The sequence below is a fragment of the Microcaecilia unicolor genome, chromosome 6 (assembly GCF_901765095.1).
Source record: "Microcaecilia unicolor chromosome 6, aMicUni1.1, whole genome shotgun sequence".
Classification (NCBI taxonomy): domain Eukaryota; kingdom Metazoa; phylum Chordata; class Amphibia; order Gymnophiona; family Siphonopidae; genus Microcaecilia; species Microcaecilia unicolor.
Genome location: NC_044036.1, coordinates 180,572,470 through 180,592,516, shown reverse-complemented (window position 1 = coordinate 180,592,516; position 20,047 = coordinate 180,572,470). Strand labels below are relative to the sequence as shown.

At 42.8% G+C, this 20,047-nt stretch overlaps 1 protein-coding gene across 1 annotated transcript in view; it reads right to left on the bottom strand.

The window, feature by feature from the left end:
- The window catches only part of DNAH1 (dynein axonemal heavy chain 1), a 799,478-nt gene that overhangs the window by 186,327 nt on the left and 593,104 nt on the right, over positions 1–20,047 (bottom strand). Inside the window, exons 50-52 of the mRNA XM_030205737.1 lie at positions 15,669–15,877; positions 13,323–13,494; positions 814–1,005 (exon numbers count right to left, since the gene is read on the bottom strand). Coding sequence (XP_030061597.1) covers positions 814–1,005; positions 13,323–13,494; positions 15,669–15,877 — 573 coding nt within the window. The remainder of the gene's footprint in view (positions 1–813; positions 1,006–13,322; positions 13,495–15,668; positions 15,878–20,047) is intronic.

Below are 20,047 nucleotides of genomic sequence, written 5' to 3'. Positions count from 1 at the left end.
ACAGAGGAACCCTGCACGTGTATCAAGTGGTAGGAATAAGAAAGCTATCTGCTCCTGTGCCTCTTCCTGCTCCCTGTGTTACATGGTGGTCAACATTCAGTGCAGCTCCTTTGTTCTTCAATACTGGTAGAATTGATGTTGACACAAGAGTTCAATATTCAAAATTCCTTTGGTTAAGCTTTGTGTAGGCAAATTATTGCCCGAACAAATTTTATCTGGATTAAAAAAAATACAGTGCAGGGTGCAATGGTCAGGGTGGTTTAACTTTAGCAGAACAGAGGTGATGTTAAGTGCTTTGCTAAAGTTAACAGATACCTTTAGGTGGATATATTCAGTGGCAGCCTTATCTAGGTAAATTCCATTGAATATCCAGATAACGTACATGTTCAGCAAGATTTTAACACGATTCTTCTTTCTTTGCCTTATAGCTCTGGGAGACATCTCACAGATGCTGTGACCATGTACATCATGATCCACATCCAGGTAGCAGATGCAATCATTTTGAAAATCTGTGAGGGACAAATGTCAGGATGGGGTGAGACACTTGGGTCCTGGATGGATCAACTTTTCTCCCCATTTCAGGGCTTTTGTGTCTAAAACCCATTTTTAATCCTGTGATACACCAATTCCTCATAATTTCCCATCACAAAACATTGTGACTTTCATAATCTCACACATTGTTCAATATTCTAGGATTTCACACAGAAACTCATATTACTAGAATCTCTCTTACTGCATTAGATTCCTTCAGAGATCTTCACTTTTCTGTCTCCGTCACCAGCCTCTGATAATTGCTTTCTCATTTCATCTCACCTTGTCAAGGCCACTCTTCATTCTATCCTTGGCGGTTTTGAGTTCCTGTTTCTTCTGTCCAGCCAACTTGGAGAAAAGGCTCAGCAGTTCCAGGTAGCTCTTAGGGGTGATGTAGTTGTGACGTGAGAGCTCAGCCAGGTATTGCTTGGACATTACTGCTACTGACTGATGTATCTCCACGCACATTTGGATCTAAAATAAAAAGTGGAAGAAGAGGAATCAGGAATATTAGGAATTTCATGAGAAAATCAGAAAGGAGCAGGGAAGGGTGGCAGAAGAAATATTAGAGGGTAAATTTATTTTAACTCCTGGTGGGTCTATAAGGACTTTTCCCAAAAGGAAGCTCCCTTCAGAGTTTCTCTTTAAACATACAGGGCTGGCTAGTACTGCAGCTACTTTTATACTCATGGAATTTCTACCTGCTTTACAAAGTACAAACTCCAAAGGTAAACAATATACAAATATTTCTAAATGAAATAATCATACACCGTTGACTGGCTCTGCCCTCCCCCTCCTTTGCCACTCTTTAGCCTTGTTAAAAGTACCTGCAGAGGGGAAGGGCAACTTTCTGCTCTTGACTTTACTTGAGTAAATACTTAATTACCCAGGTACAATCTTTTGAAAACTGTTATCTAAGAGAACAATTTTCAAAGGGAACTAAGGGCTTCTTTTACAAAGCAGCACTACCGATGTCCATGCGGCAAATAAGAGGAAGCCCATAGGAATTGAATGGGCTTCCTCTCATTGGCCGCACCAAGAATCGGTAGCGCGGCTTTGTAAAAGAAGCCCTAAGAGCCATAGGGCCCCTTTTACTAAGCCGCGGTAGGCTCTACGCATGCCCAACATGTGGCAAAACTGACTTACCGCCTGACTACCGTGTGCCTTTTGCGGTAATTTCATTTTTGGTCAACGTCCGCTACGTGCGTCTGAAAAATATTTTTTTATTTTTGGACCCGTGTAGTGGACACACGCCAAGTGGCATATGATGCGCGTAGATCCTTACTGCGCAGATTCCTTACCGCTAGGTCTATGACAGGTGGTAAGGTCAGATACCCAAAATGGACGTGTGGCAATTTTGATTTTGCCACATATCCATTTTTGGCAAAAAAAGGGGCATTATTGGTACGTGCACTGAAAAATATTTCAGTGCGTGCCCAAAACCCCCGCCTACACTATCACAAGCCACTTTTTACCGCTGCTTAGTAAAAAGACCCCTTAGTTATTTAGAAAATACATCAGGCAGTTGGCTAAATATAGATATTCCAGGGATTCTGATTAGGTCAGACAGAAAAGTACATGTGTAAAATTGAACTTTCAATTCTCTATGTTTCATTTTCCCCATAAAATTCCAGTATTTTGGCAATTTTCAAAAGCAACTATCCAGATAGCATTTCTTTAAAAATCACTGGCATAGCAAGAACTGATTTTTTGGTGGGGCAGTGCAGATTTTGACACCACCTCTAGTTCTCCTCTCATTGGCTTATGCTGCTGCCACTGCTGACTGGAACAGTCTGACTCCAAAAGGTAGGGAGGGGAAGGGGGCATTGCCCACCCATGGCTGCTACACCCTTGTTTAAAGTTACCAAAAGGTACAAAAGTACCTGTGTACGTTGCAGCCACACGACTGCTTGAAATTTGCTCACAAATGTCCTAAAATGGTTCATTCACAAAAGGAAAAGGACTTATTATCAAAAATATCATTTAGGTTTTATAAATACATTTGTTCACATTTGAAAGAGAGACAGCAAACCTTTCTAGTTGTAAAATGGCATTCAAATGCAACATAGAGGTGTGCATGGAAAATTTTTAATTTGAGGGGTTTTTTTCTCTTTTTTTGTTTTATTTGGTCTGTTTTACAAGTTATGTCATTTTATTTAAAGTCATTGGTGGAAACACTGCATTCTATTTTTGAGTTTAACTTTGAGGTTTTCCATCCAGGTTCTCCAAAGCTTACAGGCAGGTTTTGGTTACACCAAGCTGCCAGTACAGCATGTGTCCACCGGCAGGATTCCTTTTTACCCAGGACAGTCTTATTTTGTGATCCTCCTTTGAAATCCACCTTCTTCAGTTGAAGAGCATACAGGAGCTCTATTTTGTTCCCATCCAAAATTTCTGCCAAAAGTAGATTCTGATTTTCACATGTCTTCTTCCCACCACTACACCAGAATGCTCAACAGCAGACTGTAAATGAGTAATTCAAATCTACGGTGGATAAAAATCTTAAACTGATTGGGGGTTTTTTTCAGTTTGATTCTAGTTATAAAGATTTTGATTGATCAATATCCACCATATGTTCTTTTGAAAGCGCTCTATATAAACATTCAATATTTAGACTTTTCATTAAGAGAAATGTAGACGTCCATCACATTGAAATGTTAAGAATCTAATGGTATATACATTGTAATCAATAATAGTTTGAATCTGAATTTTTGATTCATGTCCTTTTTGTATATAAATTATTCCCTGAAGCAGACTGTAGCAAAATACTAGACATTGTTGGATGGATTTTTTAAATAGATGTTTCATTGAAGGCTTATGAAGTAATTTGCCTGGATGCATCTTCATAAGATGTCTTTCTTGTTGCCATCTTAACGCGCGCTAAAAATAAGCATGAGCTAAACATTAGAGACACCCATATAATTCTATGGGCTTCTCTAATGTTTAGCATGAGCTAATCATTAGCACACACTAAAAACGCTAGTTCACCTTTGTAAAAGATCCCCTTAGTTTGAATGAATGGAAATATTTGACATGAGATATAGACAAAAGAACATAAGAATGGTCCATCTAGCCCAGTATCCTGTTTCCAACTGTGGCCATGCCAGGTGATATGCACCCAGCAGAAACCCAAGTAGTTGGAACATTCCATGCTACTACTCGCAGGGCAAGCAGTAGCCTCCCCATGTCTGTCTCAATAGCACACTATGGACTTTTCCTCCAGGAACTTGTCCAAACCTTTTTTTTTAAACCCAGATACACTAATCACTGTTACCACATCCTCCTGCAAAGAGTTCCAGAGCTTAACTATTTGTTGAGTGAAAAAATTATTTCCTCCTATTTGTTTTAAAAGTATTTCCATGTAACTTCCTTGAGTGTCCTATAATCTTTGTACTTTTGGAACAATAATTTTTTGAAGACAGCTTTGAAGACAGCTTGAACTTTAGACTCATAACACAAGTCATTTTAAAGATTTATTTCTTGTGAATGAGCTAAAGGTTTTGATAAAAGTAGAGCTTAGGCATCAGTATATGTTATCTGTCAAGAACTCTGATAGAAATCTATTAGGACATGTTCAGTGAGTTGGATTTCATTGATAAAATTAGAAAAATTATAATAAAAATAAAACATAAGGGAGGAAGTGACATCATGGGCATCAATGGCTGCTTAGTTTTCTAGCTCCGAAGTGTCCTTTCCAATTAATTTGCGGCGTTAGCGGTCATTTGCCCTGATTTGTGTTCTGTCCTCATCGGGAGGCTGCAGTAAGGTTCGGGCGGTGATTTGAACCATCGGAGAGATCCTATGTCGGCGGTGGCAAGGAAGGAAGCCGAGAAGATGCAGGCGCGATCTGCAAGTAAGATCACGAGGCACCATGTTACTGAGGCCCGACATTCACACTCTGATTCTGACTCGGCACTATCTGTTCCAGAAGCAGGTTCGGCTCCTCCGGTCAGAGGTTTTTCAAAGGAGCTGAAGCAGTGTTTAGCGGCAATCCGGGATGAGATAAAGTCCTCTAAGGAGGAAATCTTGGAGAGAATGGATGCCTTGAGTGTAGATATTTGGGAAATCGGGGGCCGCATGGAGGATTTGGAAGCCCGGGTGGACGGGCAGAAAACTTTAAGTGGAGGAAGAACAGTTAAGTGGAGCTGAGGCTCGTATCATGCAAATGCAGGCTTCATATGAAGATTTACAGCACAAATTTGATGACCTAGAAAATCGCTGTCGTCGCAATAATCTCCGTCTCCGCGGTGTCCCTGAATTGGGTGATAAGGAGGATGTCCCTACAGTGGTGAGACTGATTTGTGGAAAATTGTTGGGCTCAGAGGACATTGGGATTGAGTGGGCGCACAGAACGCTAGGGAAATTGGTGGATAATCGCCTGTGGGGCATTATTGTGTGTTTTGCCTCGTTCCTGGTGAAGGAGCAAGTGCTGCAACGTGCGCGCCAAGTTCCTTTTGTGGATTATAGTGAAGCTTAAGTGGGGTTTTTTCAAGATTTGTCCCAGTACACTCTGTCCCAGAGGCGTGCTATGAAGCCAGCACTGGAAATAAAATCCCGTATTGCTGGGCTTTCCCATTTGCACTTTGTTTCACCATGGAGGGAAAGCTGCATCGGAGCAGGCTGCTATCAGATGTTTGGAAGATACTACAGGGTGCTGGTTTGACGACAATGACAGCTCCTCCGGGCGTTGTGGGACCGACTACAAGGGCCAAGCTTCCGAAGTGGAAGAGAGTCACCAGCAAGGCTAAGAATGTACAGGGAGTGATCTGAACAGCCTAGCCGGATTGGTTTTGTATTAACATTTTCAATTGCCATGGGTATAATGGTATTATCCTGATTCCCCTCTCAGGGGGAGGCTTTAGGGGTAATTGTCTGTTTGTTGGGAGGGGAGTTAAAAGCTGGGGCATTATGAGGTTTTGAGGTTGAAATATGGGATAAGTAAATGGGGGACTTGGAGGTGGGGAGGGATTGTTAAGATAGCTAGGGTGATGAGTATTTCTGTAAGGGGGAGGGCTTGGGGTGAAGAGTGAGTGGTGTTCGGGTCGTGTGGGGTTCTTCCTTCTGTGTTCCCAGTCAGTGGTGTAAGAGTACTACTGTCTGGTGGTATAATAGGTGTGGGAGGGTGGTTAGGAGGGGATAATTGGGGGGAATTTCTTCTATGGGTTTTTTTTTCCTTTCTCTCTCTCCTTCTCTCCTCAGTGGGTGCTTTATTAGAGTTAAGATGCCTACAATAGAAATATAAATGTGTGCTGATCTACACTTTTTGTCATATAATGTTAAGGGACTGAACTCCCCTCAAAAGCATCAAAAGATATTTAAAGAATTGTTGTTCCATAAACCACATTTGGGCTTTCTCCAAGAGACTCACTTAAAGCAGGAACACGAGAAATATTTGAATAATCATCATTACCCACATGTACTATGCGTCTCTGCTGTTGATGCATCGAGAAAACGGGGGGTTGCAATCCTGATTCACTCTTCTCTGCAGACTCAGGTAGTGAAGATCAGATGGGATCCTGCTGGTAGTTTCATGGTGCTGCATGTATTATTGAATAATTTACCTCTTTCTTTGGTGGCAGTCTATGCGCCCAATGAATCTCAGGGGGAGTGTTTTGTTACGCTTGGTAAGGTTGTTCAAGCTGATCCTTATGGTAAATTGGTGCTGGGTGGTGATTTTAATGCGTATCTTCACCCAGCGTTGGACAAGTCTGGGGTGGCTTCGGGAGTGGATGTAAAGAATTCCAAGGCTTTGGTTGAGCTAGCGCGTTCATTAGGGGTATGTGATGTGTGGAGGTTACATCATCCCAGAGACAGGGATTATTCTTTCTATTCTCATTCTAATGATTCCTACTCTCGCATTGATCATTTATTATTTGATATTTCCATGATCCAGGGCAGTTGCCAGTCAGGCATTGGTCCCATTACTATCTCTGATCATGCCCTGACTTGGGTAAGGATTTTGTCCATGGCTGAGGAAAATAAAGATCCTAGGTGGACGCTAAATGTTTCTTTGCTGAAGGACGAAAAGCTCTTGGCTGCATATCGAGCACACCTGATGGAATACCTTGAGATTAATTTGAACTCGGGTCCTTCCTTGGGGACTGTCTGGGATGCTTTAAAGGCTGTGACACGGGGATTTTTCTTAAAATAGGCTAGCATGCAGGCTCGGGCAAGGCGAAAGGAAGTTGCAGATTGTGTTTCTCAGCTGTCTTGTTTGGAGGGCCTTCATAAGGCTTCCCATTCAATATTGGTCTTGAGGCAGATTCAAGCCTTAAGACTGCGCTTGGATAATCTTTATTCGGATCAATTGTTGTTTATTCAAGGTCAGCAGCAGCAGTTGCATTACTTCAACCAGAATAAACCAGGTTGTTGGTTGGCTCTAAGGTTGAGGCAGTGAAGATTCGAGCGTACTATTCTTAAGATTGGGGATGGTAATAAGTCAGTGTTAACTAAGTCTGCTTTAATAAGGCAGTGTTTTCAGGCCTTTTATCAACCTTTATACTCAGCGGACCCCTCGATCCATCAGGAGGCGATTGAGGCTTTTTTTACCTTCTCAGGACCTTCCTTCCTTAACTGAACAGCAACGGTGTATGCTAGACAGCCCTGTTATGGTAGATGAGGTGGTTAAGGTTATTAAGGACCTTCCTAGGGGTAAGGCCCCGGGCTTAGATGGCTTACCAAATGATTTTTATTGGTCCTTTAGGGGGGAGCTTGCTCCCCTCTTAGTTGAAATTCTTAATGGAATCCGGGGGGGGGGGGGGGTGTTGCCTCCCTCTATGATGGAAGCCTGGATAGCTGTCATTCCGAAGCCAGGTAAAGATAAAACAGAATGTGCATCGTTCCACCCTATTTCCATTCTGAACTCAGATGTTAAAATCATAGCTAAGGTGTTAGTCAAGATCGGGAGGCGGGGCTGGAGGTTGGGAGGCGGGGATAGGGCTGGGCAGACTTATACGGTCTGTGCCAGAGCCGGTGGTGGGAAGCGGGACTGGTGGTTGGGAGGCGGGGATAGTGCTGGACAGACTTGTACGGTCTGTGCCAGAGCCGGGGTTGGGAGGCAGGACAGACTTGTACGGTCTGTGCCAGAGCCGGGGTTGGGAGGCAGGGCTGGGGAGGTGAGGATAGTGCTGGGCAGACTTATACGGTCTGTGCCTGTGCCAGAGCCGGTGGGTGGGAGGTGGGGCTGGTGGTTGGGAGGCGGGGATAGTGCGGGGCAGACTTATACGGTCTGTGCCCTGAAGAGCATAGGTACAAATCAAAGTAGGGTATACTCAAAAAGCAGCAAATATGAGTTATCTTGTTGGGCAGACTGGATGGACCGTGCAGGTCTTTTTCTGCCGTCATCTACTATGTTACTATGTTGGCGAACCGTTTGGCCAAAGTCCTACCTGATTTGATATATCCGGATCAAGTGGGGTTCATTCCACACAGACAAGCGAAAGACAATGTTAGACGAATGGTCAATGTATTACATGTGGCCACTACAACAAAAACCCCAATATGTCTTTTGGGACTAGATGCCAAAAAGGCGTTTGATAGGGTTCACTGGCCTTTTATGAAAAGTGTTCTGGAGCGTTTGGGCTTTGGGGTTGGCTTTAGGAAATGGACTCAGGCTCTTTATAATTCCCCCAGAGCATGTGTACAAATTAATGGTGGCAATTCTCCTCTGTTTCCTTTGTTTCGGGGAACTAGGCAGGGGTGTCCACTTTCTCCGATGTTATTTGCATTAGTTATGGAACCCCTTACTACAAACTACTACTACAAATCATTAATGTCATCAGCGGAGAGCAGGAGAAGGAGCAGGAAAGTACGGAGGAGAGTAGGAGAGGTATGACGATAGCGACGAAGGCGAGATGTATTCAGGTAAAAAGGCGAGGGGTGAATGCAGGGGCGTAGCTACGGGTGGGCCTGGGTGGGCCCAGGCCCACCCAATTTCAGTCCAGGCCCGCCCGCCCAAGCGCACACAGTCACACACAACTGCAGCAGCAGCCTAGCGCAGAGACGGCAGCACTCGCGGCGCTCTGGCAGCTGATTTCTCCTCTCCAGGCTCCGATTTCAGGCCCGCCCACCACCAGCACAAACACAGCCTAGCGTACGTCGCGGTCTCGGCTCAGACATCGTCATCAGATTCACAATTCAGCCCACCTACCTTCGCTTCGGGCTTAATAGAGGCAGAGTGCATCGTGGTTGGTTGTTATCCACACACGTCCATTCCTACACGGAAGCGCGTAGTGGTACGACTCGGATGTGGCTGTGCGCGGAGTGCTCTCAGCCTCGCTCTCGCTCCGCTTGGCTCCGTGTGCTTACTCGTGGTCTGAGGGAGGGCAGGCTAAAAACAATAGCTGCATGGCCACATGCACGCAGGGTTGTGCGAGCCTCAGCCTGGCCTGCACTCCCTGGATTCTGGAAACGTGGGAATTGGTCTTCGAATTGAGGAGAGATCATTCGAGAATCGGACTTTATCATCACAGAAACAGAGCACTCCCCCGTAGCCCACCACAAAAGGTACAGGAGCCAGTGCACACTGCACCACGTGCAGCAGGTAATTCATACATTTTTTAATTTTAACCATGTCGTGTAATTGTAATCAAAATGCTGGCTGCTGGTGGTGGGCTTCTGGGTGGGGTAAACACTTCACTGCCTACAGGGCAAAAAAGGTATATTTAATCATTAAATATACCTTTTTTTTTGCCCTATAGGCAGTGAAGAGCTCACCCACACCCAGAAGTCCACCACCAGCCAGCATTTCCATTACTCTGGTAATCAAAATGATGGCTCTGGTGGTGGGCTTCTGGGTGGGAGGGGGGGGGGGTGGACTCTTCACTGTCTAGGGCAAAAAAAAAAGGTATATTTAATCATTAAATATATCTCTTTTGTCCTAGACAATGAAGAGCCCATCCTCACCCAGAAATTCACCAACAATAAATTTTAATAGTGCCCATGTTAATTTTAAAAGATTGTCTATTTCTCATGTTGGTGGGTTTTTGGGTGGGGATGGTCTCTGCAGTGCCTAGGTTAAAATAAAAAAAAAAGTGTAGGCAGTTTTCTCTGGGTGCCAAAGGAAGGGGAAAGGACTTCAAAGGTATTTTACCTATTTTCCTTAATCAGACATTTACATTTCTTATAAAGCAAATTATATGCCATTCTTGTAATTATAGTGCAGGATCCTGTTATGTGTGTTGATGTATTTGTCATTATTATAGACTTATATTTGGTCAAGCTTGATATGGCATAATGTAACCATATTTAAAAATATAGGTATTTTATTTTATTTTATCCATTAAGTATGTATGTGGTTTATGTTGATGCAGGGCAGCTGTTGGACACACTACTTAGAAATCCATCATCAAGTGCACTCTAAGGCATTATTTTATAGTATCCCAAGAAACACTACTCATACATAGTGCCCACCCACATTAGCTCTGGGCCCACCCAAAATGTCAGGTCTGGCTACGCCACTGGGTGAATGGAAGGAAGTAAGTGTTGGAGGTTGACAGCTGTGAAGAATGGGGGGGGGGGGGGGGGGGGGGGGAGAGAGATGGTGAAGAGAGGGATGGTGAGATGATGAATACAGAATAAGGACAATGTGTGAAGTGGTTTCTTATGGAGAAACAGATTGGGAAGGGATAGTGCCAAGAAGAGCAGGTGTACTGGAGCCATAAGAATAACAGATTTTGGTACAGATATGCTCAGAATAAGCTGAAGGGAGGTGGAGGATCAGATAGGCTCAGAGCAACTAGGAAGGGGGATAGTATAGGCATTTAAAGGTAATAGCCAATAATACAAGATAAATATACTTCAGGGTAATGCAGTAGTAGAAGCAGTAAGAGAGAGTGACCAGCAAAAGTCAGTAATAGCCAATAATACAAGATAAACACAATTCAATAATATAAGATAAATACAAATCAGGGTAATGCAATATGCAGTAGTAGAAGCAGTAAGAGAGAGTGACCAGCAAAAAGTCAGTAAGTCAGCAAGAGTTGATAAAGTTGAAGAACTAAAAATAAGAGCAATAAAAGTGAATAAACTCCTTACTGTTCAAAGTGTATGACTATAAGGAGGACAGTAATGGGACCGGGGAGAACAGCGAGATGAAGATAAGACTCAGCAACACAATGAAACCAACGAACATTATATAACTCTTCTTCTCTCGATTCTATTATGTGTCTATAACACATACATCTCATTCTCTACCACATCACTCTGTATTTGTTTCATCACCGGAGGCGGCTTACACCTCACGATAATCTGTAAGCCACATTGAGCCTGCAAACAGGTGGGAAAATGTGGGGTACAAATGCAATAAATAAATAAATAAATAAATAATAGATAGATAGATAGAAGGCAGCAGCCATCCAAAACGTTAACTGTGAGCAACTATGAAGGTATATCCATTCAAAATCCCAACCCTCTCGGTGGCAAAAAAAGCCCTTAACACAGTATGGCTATGCAGTTATATAGTTATAAACAGGATAGACATGGAAGCTAGGGGAAAAAAAACGAAGAGAGATAAATGATGAGTAGAAATCGGCAGACAGTATTAACTGTATGCAGTTCAGATGGTATTCACGATTTAAATTCACACTCTAAACAGCATAGCTTGCATAGCCAGTCAGACAGTATTAACTCTGATGTTCTCAATACAAATTCTCAGTCCAGACAGCATCAACCTTCAGCATAGCTTGCATAGCCAGTTAGACAGTATTAATTCCGATGTTCTCAATATAAATTCTCAGTCCAGACAACACTAACCCTCAGTAGGTCTCAGTAGCAACAGTAGGTCTGACTTGGGCCCGGGTCCCTCGTTGCCTCGTGGCGTGGTTCTCCTAGCGTTGTGACCTTTCTCGTGTTCAGTTCAGTTACCATCCATTGACCACATCGTCGCAATTAGGAAGAAGAAAATCGTTCCATAGTCACAGTGACAGACTGTCAAGGTAAGTAAACCTGACTGTTTGAACCGGCACCTGAATTCACCCCGTGCAGTCCCGTTCCTAGTATGGTGCACCCCTTGCTATAGCTATTCGTTCGAATCCTGATATCTCGGGTATAAAGGTGGGCGTTCAGGACTATAAGCTGGCAATGTTTGCAGATGACATTCTGCTTTCTTTAACAAAGCCGTTGCTATCCATGCCTAATTTACTTCAGCTATTAGCGGATTATTCTGCTGTATCCGGGTTCAAGCTTAACATGAACAAGTCAGAGGCTATGGCAGTTGGTGTTTCAAGCCCGATTCTTCAGTCCTTACAACAAGCTTTCTCCTTTAGGTGGGTAACCCGAGGTATTAAATATTTGGGGCTCCTTCTCACTGAGAAATTCTCAGATCTGTTCACGGCTAATTACCCAATCCTATTGCGGGAGTTATATAAAGACTTGGAGGCTTGGAGCTCTATTGAATTATCTTGGTTTGGCAGGATAGCAACATTGAAAATGAATGTCTTGCCGAGGTTGATGTACCTTTTTCAAGTGCTCCCTTTGCGTTTATCTCGCAATTTTCTCTCAGGGATACAGGGTCGCCTTCTTCGTTTTATTTGGTCTAATAAGAGGCCACGTCTTTCTAGGGCAGTGCTTTATCGTGATCAGAAAAAGGGTGGTCTAGGGGTTCTGAAGGTGCATTGGTATTATAAAGCAGCTCAGGCTCGAGCTGCTATTGAGTGGTTTCATGCAAGCCCACAGAAGAGGTGGATTGAGTTGGAACAAGTTTCGGTTGGTCCGTGTCCCTTGCGTTCTTTAGTGTGGCTTCCCAGAAGATCTCGGGTTTTGGGGACAGGAGTTTGTCCGTCTGTCTTGACAACTTTTTGCTATTGGGACGGTCTGTTTGCTAGGCCTGATTTGGTCCTTTCCAGGCTTACCCCATTAACAAATAATCCACTTTTCTGGCCTGGGGTTGAATCGGGGATATTTTTGCGTTGGTTTTCAGCAGGCCTGGAGACTTGGGGTCAGTTTTTTGATGAGGGAGCCTTTATTCCATTTACTACCTTGGTTGATACTTTTGCAATTTCCCCAAAAGATATCTATGCCTATACTCAGGTGAAGCACTTTCTCTCGGCTGCTGATATAAAGGCTAAAATAATTAGAGAGGAATCTTTTCTGGAAGATCTTTGTGAGGAATCTAGGGGAACGAGAGGTCTTATCACTTGCCTCTATACGTTTCAGCGAAGGCGAGTGCAGCCTCCCGTTGAGTATCGAGCACACAGAACCTGCCAGTGATTTATCAGTGCTTCGTCTGGAGCGGGACCCCCGAGACCAATCACAGCACGTTTAGCTGTGATAAACGCTCTGTGATTTGCTGAGAGAGAGAGACCGGGACATGCTCATCAGGGACGTCCTTTTTTTGTTGTTGTTTTTTGAGTGAAGGACGTCCATAAAGGACGTCCTTGGCATGCGCAGAGCAGCCAGCATAACATTTGGCTGTTCTGCGCATGCTCAGCTGGCCGACTGGCTTAGAAGGAAATCACATGCAAATGTGCTGGCAGCCACCAGCTCATTTGCATGCGATTTCCTTGATGCATGCCCATTTCTTACTGATTCGCTAAGGAATCGGTAAGGGAAGGGCTTTAACGATTTTTTTAGTGCATCTTGGCCTTAGTCAGTTGACTCAGAACTCTTCCCCAAAATAAAATGTGCATTGCATCCCTCCCCCCCCCCCCCCCCCCCCCACCAGGTTTCAATGGGAACAATTTTTAATTTTGTTAGCAGCTTTCTATGCTTAACAAAACAGCTTATTTTGTTGTGTTTTTCATTTTGTTTCAAATTGAATGTACATTCCTAACATATTTTTCAATGGCACTTACCATTCCATCAATAACCTCCTGAGTAGCCTCTAACTCTGGAATTTCCTGCAGGAAGAAAGATGCCACTGATCGCAGGGCCTCAGTTGGCCATTCATTAAACCAATCAATGGTACAGCAGGTAACAAGTGAAGGGAACTGTCTCAGGCGAGCACGGAAAATTTCTCCAATAGGGCTACACAACAACAAAGACAGAAAAAAAGGAAAAGCAGGTTAGAACAGGGTCTCAGAAGTCTGTGAGATTCTGCGTCCCATCAATATATGGTTCATACTTTCTCACTTTTCTTTCTTGATTCCTGTAATCCTGTCCCTCACTATCTATTTAAAAAAATTATTTTTCTTTGTTTTCCAGTACAATTTTAACATCTAACTGCTGCACAGAATAACATTTGTAACTGACAACAATTTCTCCTTCCCACCACCCAAATACCCTCTTATCTCCCACCCAATACCAATACCAACATAACACTTATTAACCGATATAGCCTGAATATAACAAAAATGTCTCACAGAATTACAGTATTCATGATTACATTAAAAATGAGCAAAGTTCAGTTCAGTTCAACACACATATCTCCCCTCCTATCTCTCACCCCCACTCTTTGCCAATATACAGTCGACTATTCTTCAGCCTCTTTACTAAAACTTTGGCGGGAAATAAAAATTAGTTTCTCCATTCAGGCAATAAACTAAGATTGCAGGGAAAGGCTTCCACTTGCTTTCAATGTCCTGCTATATTACTTCTTGCTGCCATGATACTCCACTTTACTAGGTGTTTCTGGCTTTATTTAGTCTACGTGATTACAAACCGAACAAACAGATTTTTGCTTCTATCTGTATTGACACCCCTCTCACTATCTATTTCTTACCCATGTAGCTCTCTATCTTTCCTTTTTCACCTTGATAATAATGAACCTGTCTGGGCCTTCTCTGAACCAAAGTTTTGAAGGCCTGTAGCTAACAGCTCTAATTAAAAGCATCACCTCTGTGTGACCCAGAGGCTGTGTTTGTGACAAGCTGGCTCTGCAGCCTGCAAAAAGAGGAACTCAGAGGTAAAAATGTTCCAGCCAGGGGCGTAGGACAGAGTGTGTTTTAAGGGGGTTTCTGGAGTTATCTATACCTGCAGGCATAAGATAAAAGATTGCTGGTGAAATGGACTGTGAAGCAAGTGGATAAACATTCTAATCGGTATTGTGTTACTCAGGACCACCCTGACAATCTTGATGAGCTGAAAGTCATCTTGACAAAGAAGAAAAAGGCGGGCTTACAGACGTGTACCCCATAGACTCAATGTTAAGCTTTTCATATATAAACTAATGTATTCCCAATTTCTATGGAGATGTGCATAGAGACTGCTCCTGTTGGCAACCTGTGTACCCTCCCATGAGAAAAGCCTTATAGACTCGGTTACTATTGATTGTCTAATTTTCTAACTTGGTAAATGAATAAAGCACAGTATTTTGTGGCGTCCACTCTGTCACTCACTCCCTAACCACTGGAGTGCATGGAGTATTCCTCTGGGTTTGGGAATGACAGATAAAATAAACAACCTTCTTCTCTGCTCTCTCTCTCTCTGGTTTACTTAGTCTGATCCTTATCTTAGCATAAGACTTGGACTATAGTAGTAAGAAGAAATAAGTGCTTAAGCACTTCTGCTGCTGGTATGACTAGGGTGATGGAAGAGGAAGATCTGGGAGTGGTGGGGTAACACTGTTAGTGGCGTCTGCTGTGTTCACCTCATCCTAGTGTGTTGCTGCCACCACCACCATGAGGGTGCCTCCCTCCCCCCCAACCCTGACTACCTACAGCTCGTTGTCAGGGAGTGAAGGTCTCCCCTCTGAACATCAGAGCTTGATCAGCATCTCCAACACAGCAGCTGACTCTTCATTCCACCAGCCACACCAGGGTGGTTGCTTATTCCTTCTTCAGTTGTGTGGGGGCGGCTCTCTTTCCCTGCTTCTGTTGACCCTGAAAATTTGATATCTGAGGTGACTGCCTTACTTTGCCTAATGATAGAACCATCCTTGATTGCAGGGCTCTAGAAGGAGCCCTATTGCACAGCCCCTGGTCCAGGACTGTCACTACAATAGATTTGTTGGAGGCAGGAGGATATATGGTAGGGGAAAATCTACAGGTAGTTGTGAACAAAAGCCTATGGTGTCAGATCCTAGTCCTAGTTTGAAATAAAATGGAGCAGGAAGAAACAGCCAGCTTAAACTAAAAGGTTACAGATTATCACAATCAACCTGCAGGCATTTACTGGCAACTCCATTATTTTAAATAGAGGCAATTACACAATGTTTGTTCATCAACTGTTTAAAATTTACACTAATACGTAGAGTAACATACCTCATGCACAAGACAGTATGGATATTACTGCGCACTCGTTTTGTGTATGCTGCAATCAGGTTGGCCTTGGTGGGCTGTTGCCCCATATCTTGAACAACAGGTTTCATTCCTGTCAAAATCTGATCCTGCTCATCCAGGCCATACAAGTTGGGCACATCCCCAGAGTTTAGCACACTGTTGATGTCTTCCAGGAAGGATTCACTTTTAATCTAAAAAATATTAAAAGTGTAAACAGTTTGTATTGTTTCTATGAGAGAAACTTCAAGTGTCTAAATTAATAGTGACATCCATTTCTCTCTAAAATCATTTCATCACCTGAATTTGCCCTATCAGATTTTGAGTCTTCCCTCTTAAGAATTTGTATGAGAAGACACGATAACTTCAAATAGTTCATATCATTATTATTTTATTATAATGCATGTATCATAGATGCAATATGTTTCTCTCTTAATTCAGATGCTTTCCTCTCACATGAACAATATCAAATAAATTGAGTATAATTGCATCTGACATCTCACATCTGTTACAATCAGGATGTACCCAGTGTACCTGAATGTAACTCACCTTGAGCTACTTCTGAAAAAGGCCTGAGCAAAATCCAAATAAATAAATAAAAATAAAATAAATATAGTTAGATCTGGTTGCCTTTAATACAGTCCTAACAAGACATATAAAACAGATAGTTTATTCACTTTTTTCCCTGGGGATCATTCCTGTCTCCCAGCACTAGACACCAAGGGATTGCAGTGGTAGGTCCAGGAGGAGCCAAAGGTGTAGGGTCTTTACTGGGAGGGGTTGGGAGGGGGTTTGAAGGATGACTTTTGGGAGGGAGGATGGGGTGTTCTTAGGGGGGGGGGGGGGGGGGGGGGGGGGTTAAGAGGTGGAAATACCTTTCATTCTGGGACTTATGCTACGCACCAGCCCCTTCAAGATGATCCATGAGAGCATCGTGGCCTGATGCTTCATGGGAAGGAAAAATAGTGTAAGCTCAAAGCTACGTAATTCAATCTACTTTACATCTAATTATTATGTAGCATGCATTATGGTAAAATAACACACAATTTTGCCATTTAACATGGGTTAAGAAGCATATATCAAGCTTATATTTCCTAAAGGCATGTTGTAACTACCCTCCTTAGAAACTAAACGGGAGGTTCATTGAGTTCAGCCTTTCTGTAAATATCTATGAAATATCTCAGTATGAGGGTCCCAAAAAACAACAAGGCAAACGATCTGCAAAATCCAATATGGAAAAAGAAGCCAGCAGATCAATATAACATCAGAAAGATTTTATTGAAGGGCTGCATCAGGGGCTAATTTGAAACCTTCTGAAAGGAGCAACTCTAAAAACAGAATACTTGTGGTGTATAATAGATTGGAAAAAACCAGCTCATACAGTAGATGCCTAAAATGATGTGACTCTTAACACAACGCAAGCGGATGCACTGCTGTCAAACCTTCAGTACATCCAAATAGCAAGGGGGCTTGATCTGAGCATCTTTTGGGTGGGACTAGGGACAGACTGAAATCTTGACATTCCAATTACCATGGGGGAAGACATGTCCATATCTAAAAAGAAGGACATCCTTATTTAGATTATTTATTATTAATTAGATTGTAAGCTCTTTTGGGCAGGGACTGTCTCTTTGTATCAGGTGTTCAGCGCTGCATGCGTCTGGTAGCGCTATACAAATGCTAATAATAATAATAATAATCCAGGTTACCGAAAGGTGCTCTGATTGAGCATCTGTCCATTGGAGGGATTAAGGCATGACACCTCCTCAATCCCCTAGTGGTTGCTGTCTCCCTCTTCCTTGAAAGTGAAACCAGAAGGAGATACCAGGCTTCAGGTATTATGGGCATTCTTAACAGAGCAATAGACATGTAAACCAAGGGACCCAGGAAGTGGTGTACAATGAAGTATAGTAGGTATTTTTCTGTTTCTGGAGAGCTCACAATTACAAAAACAAAGAGATAAAGTGAGATTTCAACCTGGGTCCCTTGGTTTGCTGTCCACTGCACTAACCACTAGGCTGACCCTTTGCTGTGCATGGATATCTATGTGGTCATTTTCTATGAATGCTGCTATACAGAAATCTATGTCCCTTGTTTTCCCCATACAAAATTTACATAAGTACATATGTGCTGCCATACTGGGACAGACCGAAGGGCCATCAAGCCCAGAATCCTGTTTCCAACAGTGGCCAATCCAGGTTACAAGTACCTGGCAAGATTCCAAAACAGTGCAATACATTTTATGCTGTTTATCTCAGAAATAAGCAGAGGATTTTCTTCTCACTGGTCTTCCGCTCAATCATCTTTCTCCTCTCCAATCTGTCCAGAATTCTGCAGCTCGACTTATTTTCCACCAGAATCGTTATGCCCACACTAGCCCACTCCTCAAGTCACTTCACTGGCTCCCTGTCCGCTTCCGTATACAGTTCAAACTCCTTTTACTGACCTTTAAATGCATCCACTCTATGACCCCTCACTATCTCTCCTCTCTCATCTCTCCATACATTCCTCCCCGTGAACTCCGCTCTCTGAACAAATCTCTCTTGTTGTCCCCTTTTTCCTCCACCGCTAACTCCAGACTTCGTTCCTTTTACCTTGCGGCACCTTATGCCTGGAACCATCTTCCTGAACCCATACGTCTAGCTCCATCTCTACCTGTCTTCAAATCTATGCTGAAAGCTGACCTTTTCACTACTGCCTTTGGCTCCTAACCACTACTCATTTGCCCTCCTCCCCTGTTCCTCTTTACCCTGTAATTTCCTTGCCCGTAATGTCTTGTCTGCTTGTGTTACCTAGATTGTAAGCTCTTTGAGCAGGGACTGTCTCTCTATGTCAGATGTACAGCTCTACGTGCATCTGGCAGCGCTATATAAATGCTATTAGTAGTAGTAGTAGGATTTTCCCCAAGTCATTTTAATAATAGCTTATGGACTTTTCTTTTAGGAAACTATCAAAACTTTTCTTTAACCACTCTAAGCTAACTACTTTTACCACATTCTCTGGCAACGAATTCCAGAGTTCAGTTAGACATTGGGTGAAGAAGTATTTTTGTTGAATTGTTTTAAATTTACTACTTTGTAGCTTCATTGTGTGTCCCCTAGTCCTAGTATTTTTGAAAAGCATAAACAAGCGATTCACGTCTATCCATTCCACTCAACTCATTATTTTCTAGACCTTCATTATATCTCCCCTCAGCCATCTTTTCTCCAAGCTGAAGAGCCCTAGCTACTTTAGCCTTTCCTCATAGGGAAGTTGTCCCATCCTCTTTATCATTTTTGTTGCCCTTCTCTGTACCTTTCTAATTCTACTATATCTTTTTTGAGATGCATTGACCAGAATTGCACACAGTATATGGTCGCACCATGGAACTATACAAAGGCATTATAACATCCTCATTTTTGTCTTTCATTCCTTTCGTAATAATACCTAACATTCTATTTGCTTTCTTAGCCACCACTGCACACTGAGCAGAGGGTTTCAACATATCACCAACGATGACACCTAGATCCCTTTCCTGGTCGGTGATTCCTAATGTGGAATCTTGCATCATATAACTATAGTTCGGGTTCCTCTTTCCCACTGCATCATTTTGCACTTGCTCACATTAAAAGTCACCTGCCATTTGGATGCCCAGTCTCGTAAGGTCCTCTTATAATTTTTCACAATCCTCTTGCAATTTAACAACTTTGAAAAACTTTGTGTCATCAGCAAATTTAATTATCTCACTAGTTACTCCCATTTCTAGATAAATATGTTAAAAAGCAGCAGTCCCAGCACAGACCCCTGGGGAACCCCACTTTCTACCCTTCTCCATTGAGAATACTGACCATTTAACCCCTAGTCTGTTTTCTATCTTTTAACCAGTTATTAATCCATAATAGAACACTATCTTCTACCCCATGCCTCTACAGTTTCCTCTGGAGTCTTTCATTAGGTACTTTGTAAAATGTCTTTTGAAAATCCAGATACACAATATCGACCAGCTCACCTTTATCCACGTTTGTTCACTCCTTCAAAGAAATGTAGTAGCGTGGCTTTGTCTCATTAATCCATGCTTTTGAATATGGTCTGTAATGTTGTCCTTTACATTAGTCTCTATCATTTTGCCCGGCAACGACGTCAGGCTCACCGGTCTATAATTTCCCGGATCACCTCTGGAACCTTTTTAAAAAATCGGCGTTACATTGACCACCCTCCAATCTTCCAGTACCATGCTTGATTTTAAAGATAAATTACATATTACTAACAATAGCTCTGCAAGTTCATTTTTCAATCCTGTCAGTACCCTGGGATGAATAACAACCAGTCCAGGTGAATTGCTACTCTTCAATTTGTCAAATTGAGCCATTACATCTTCCAGGTTT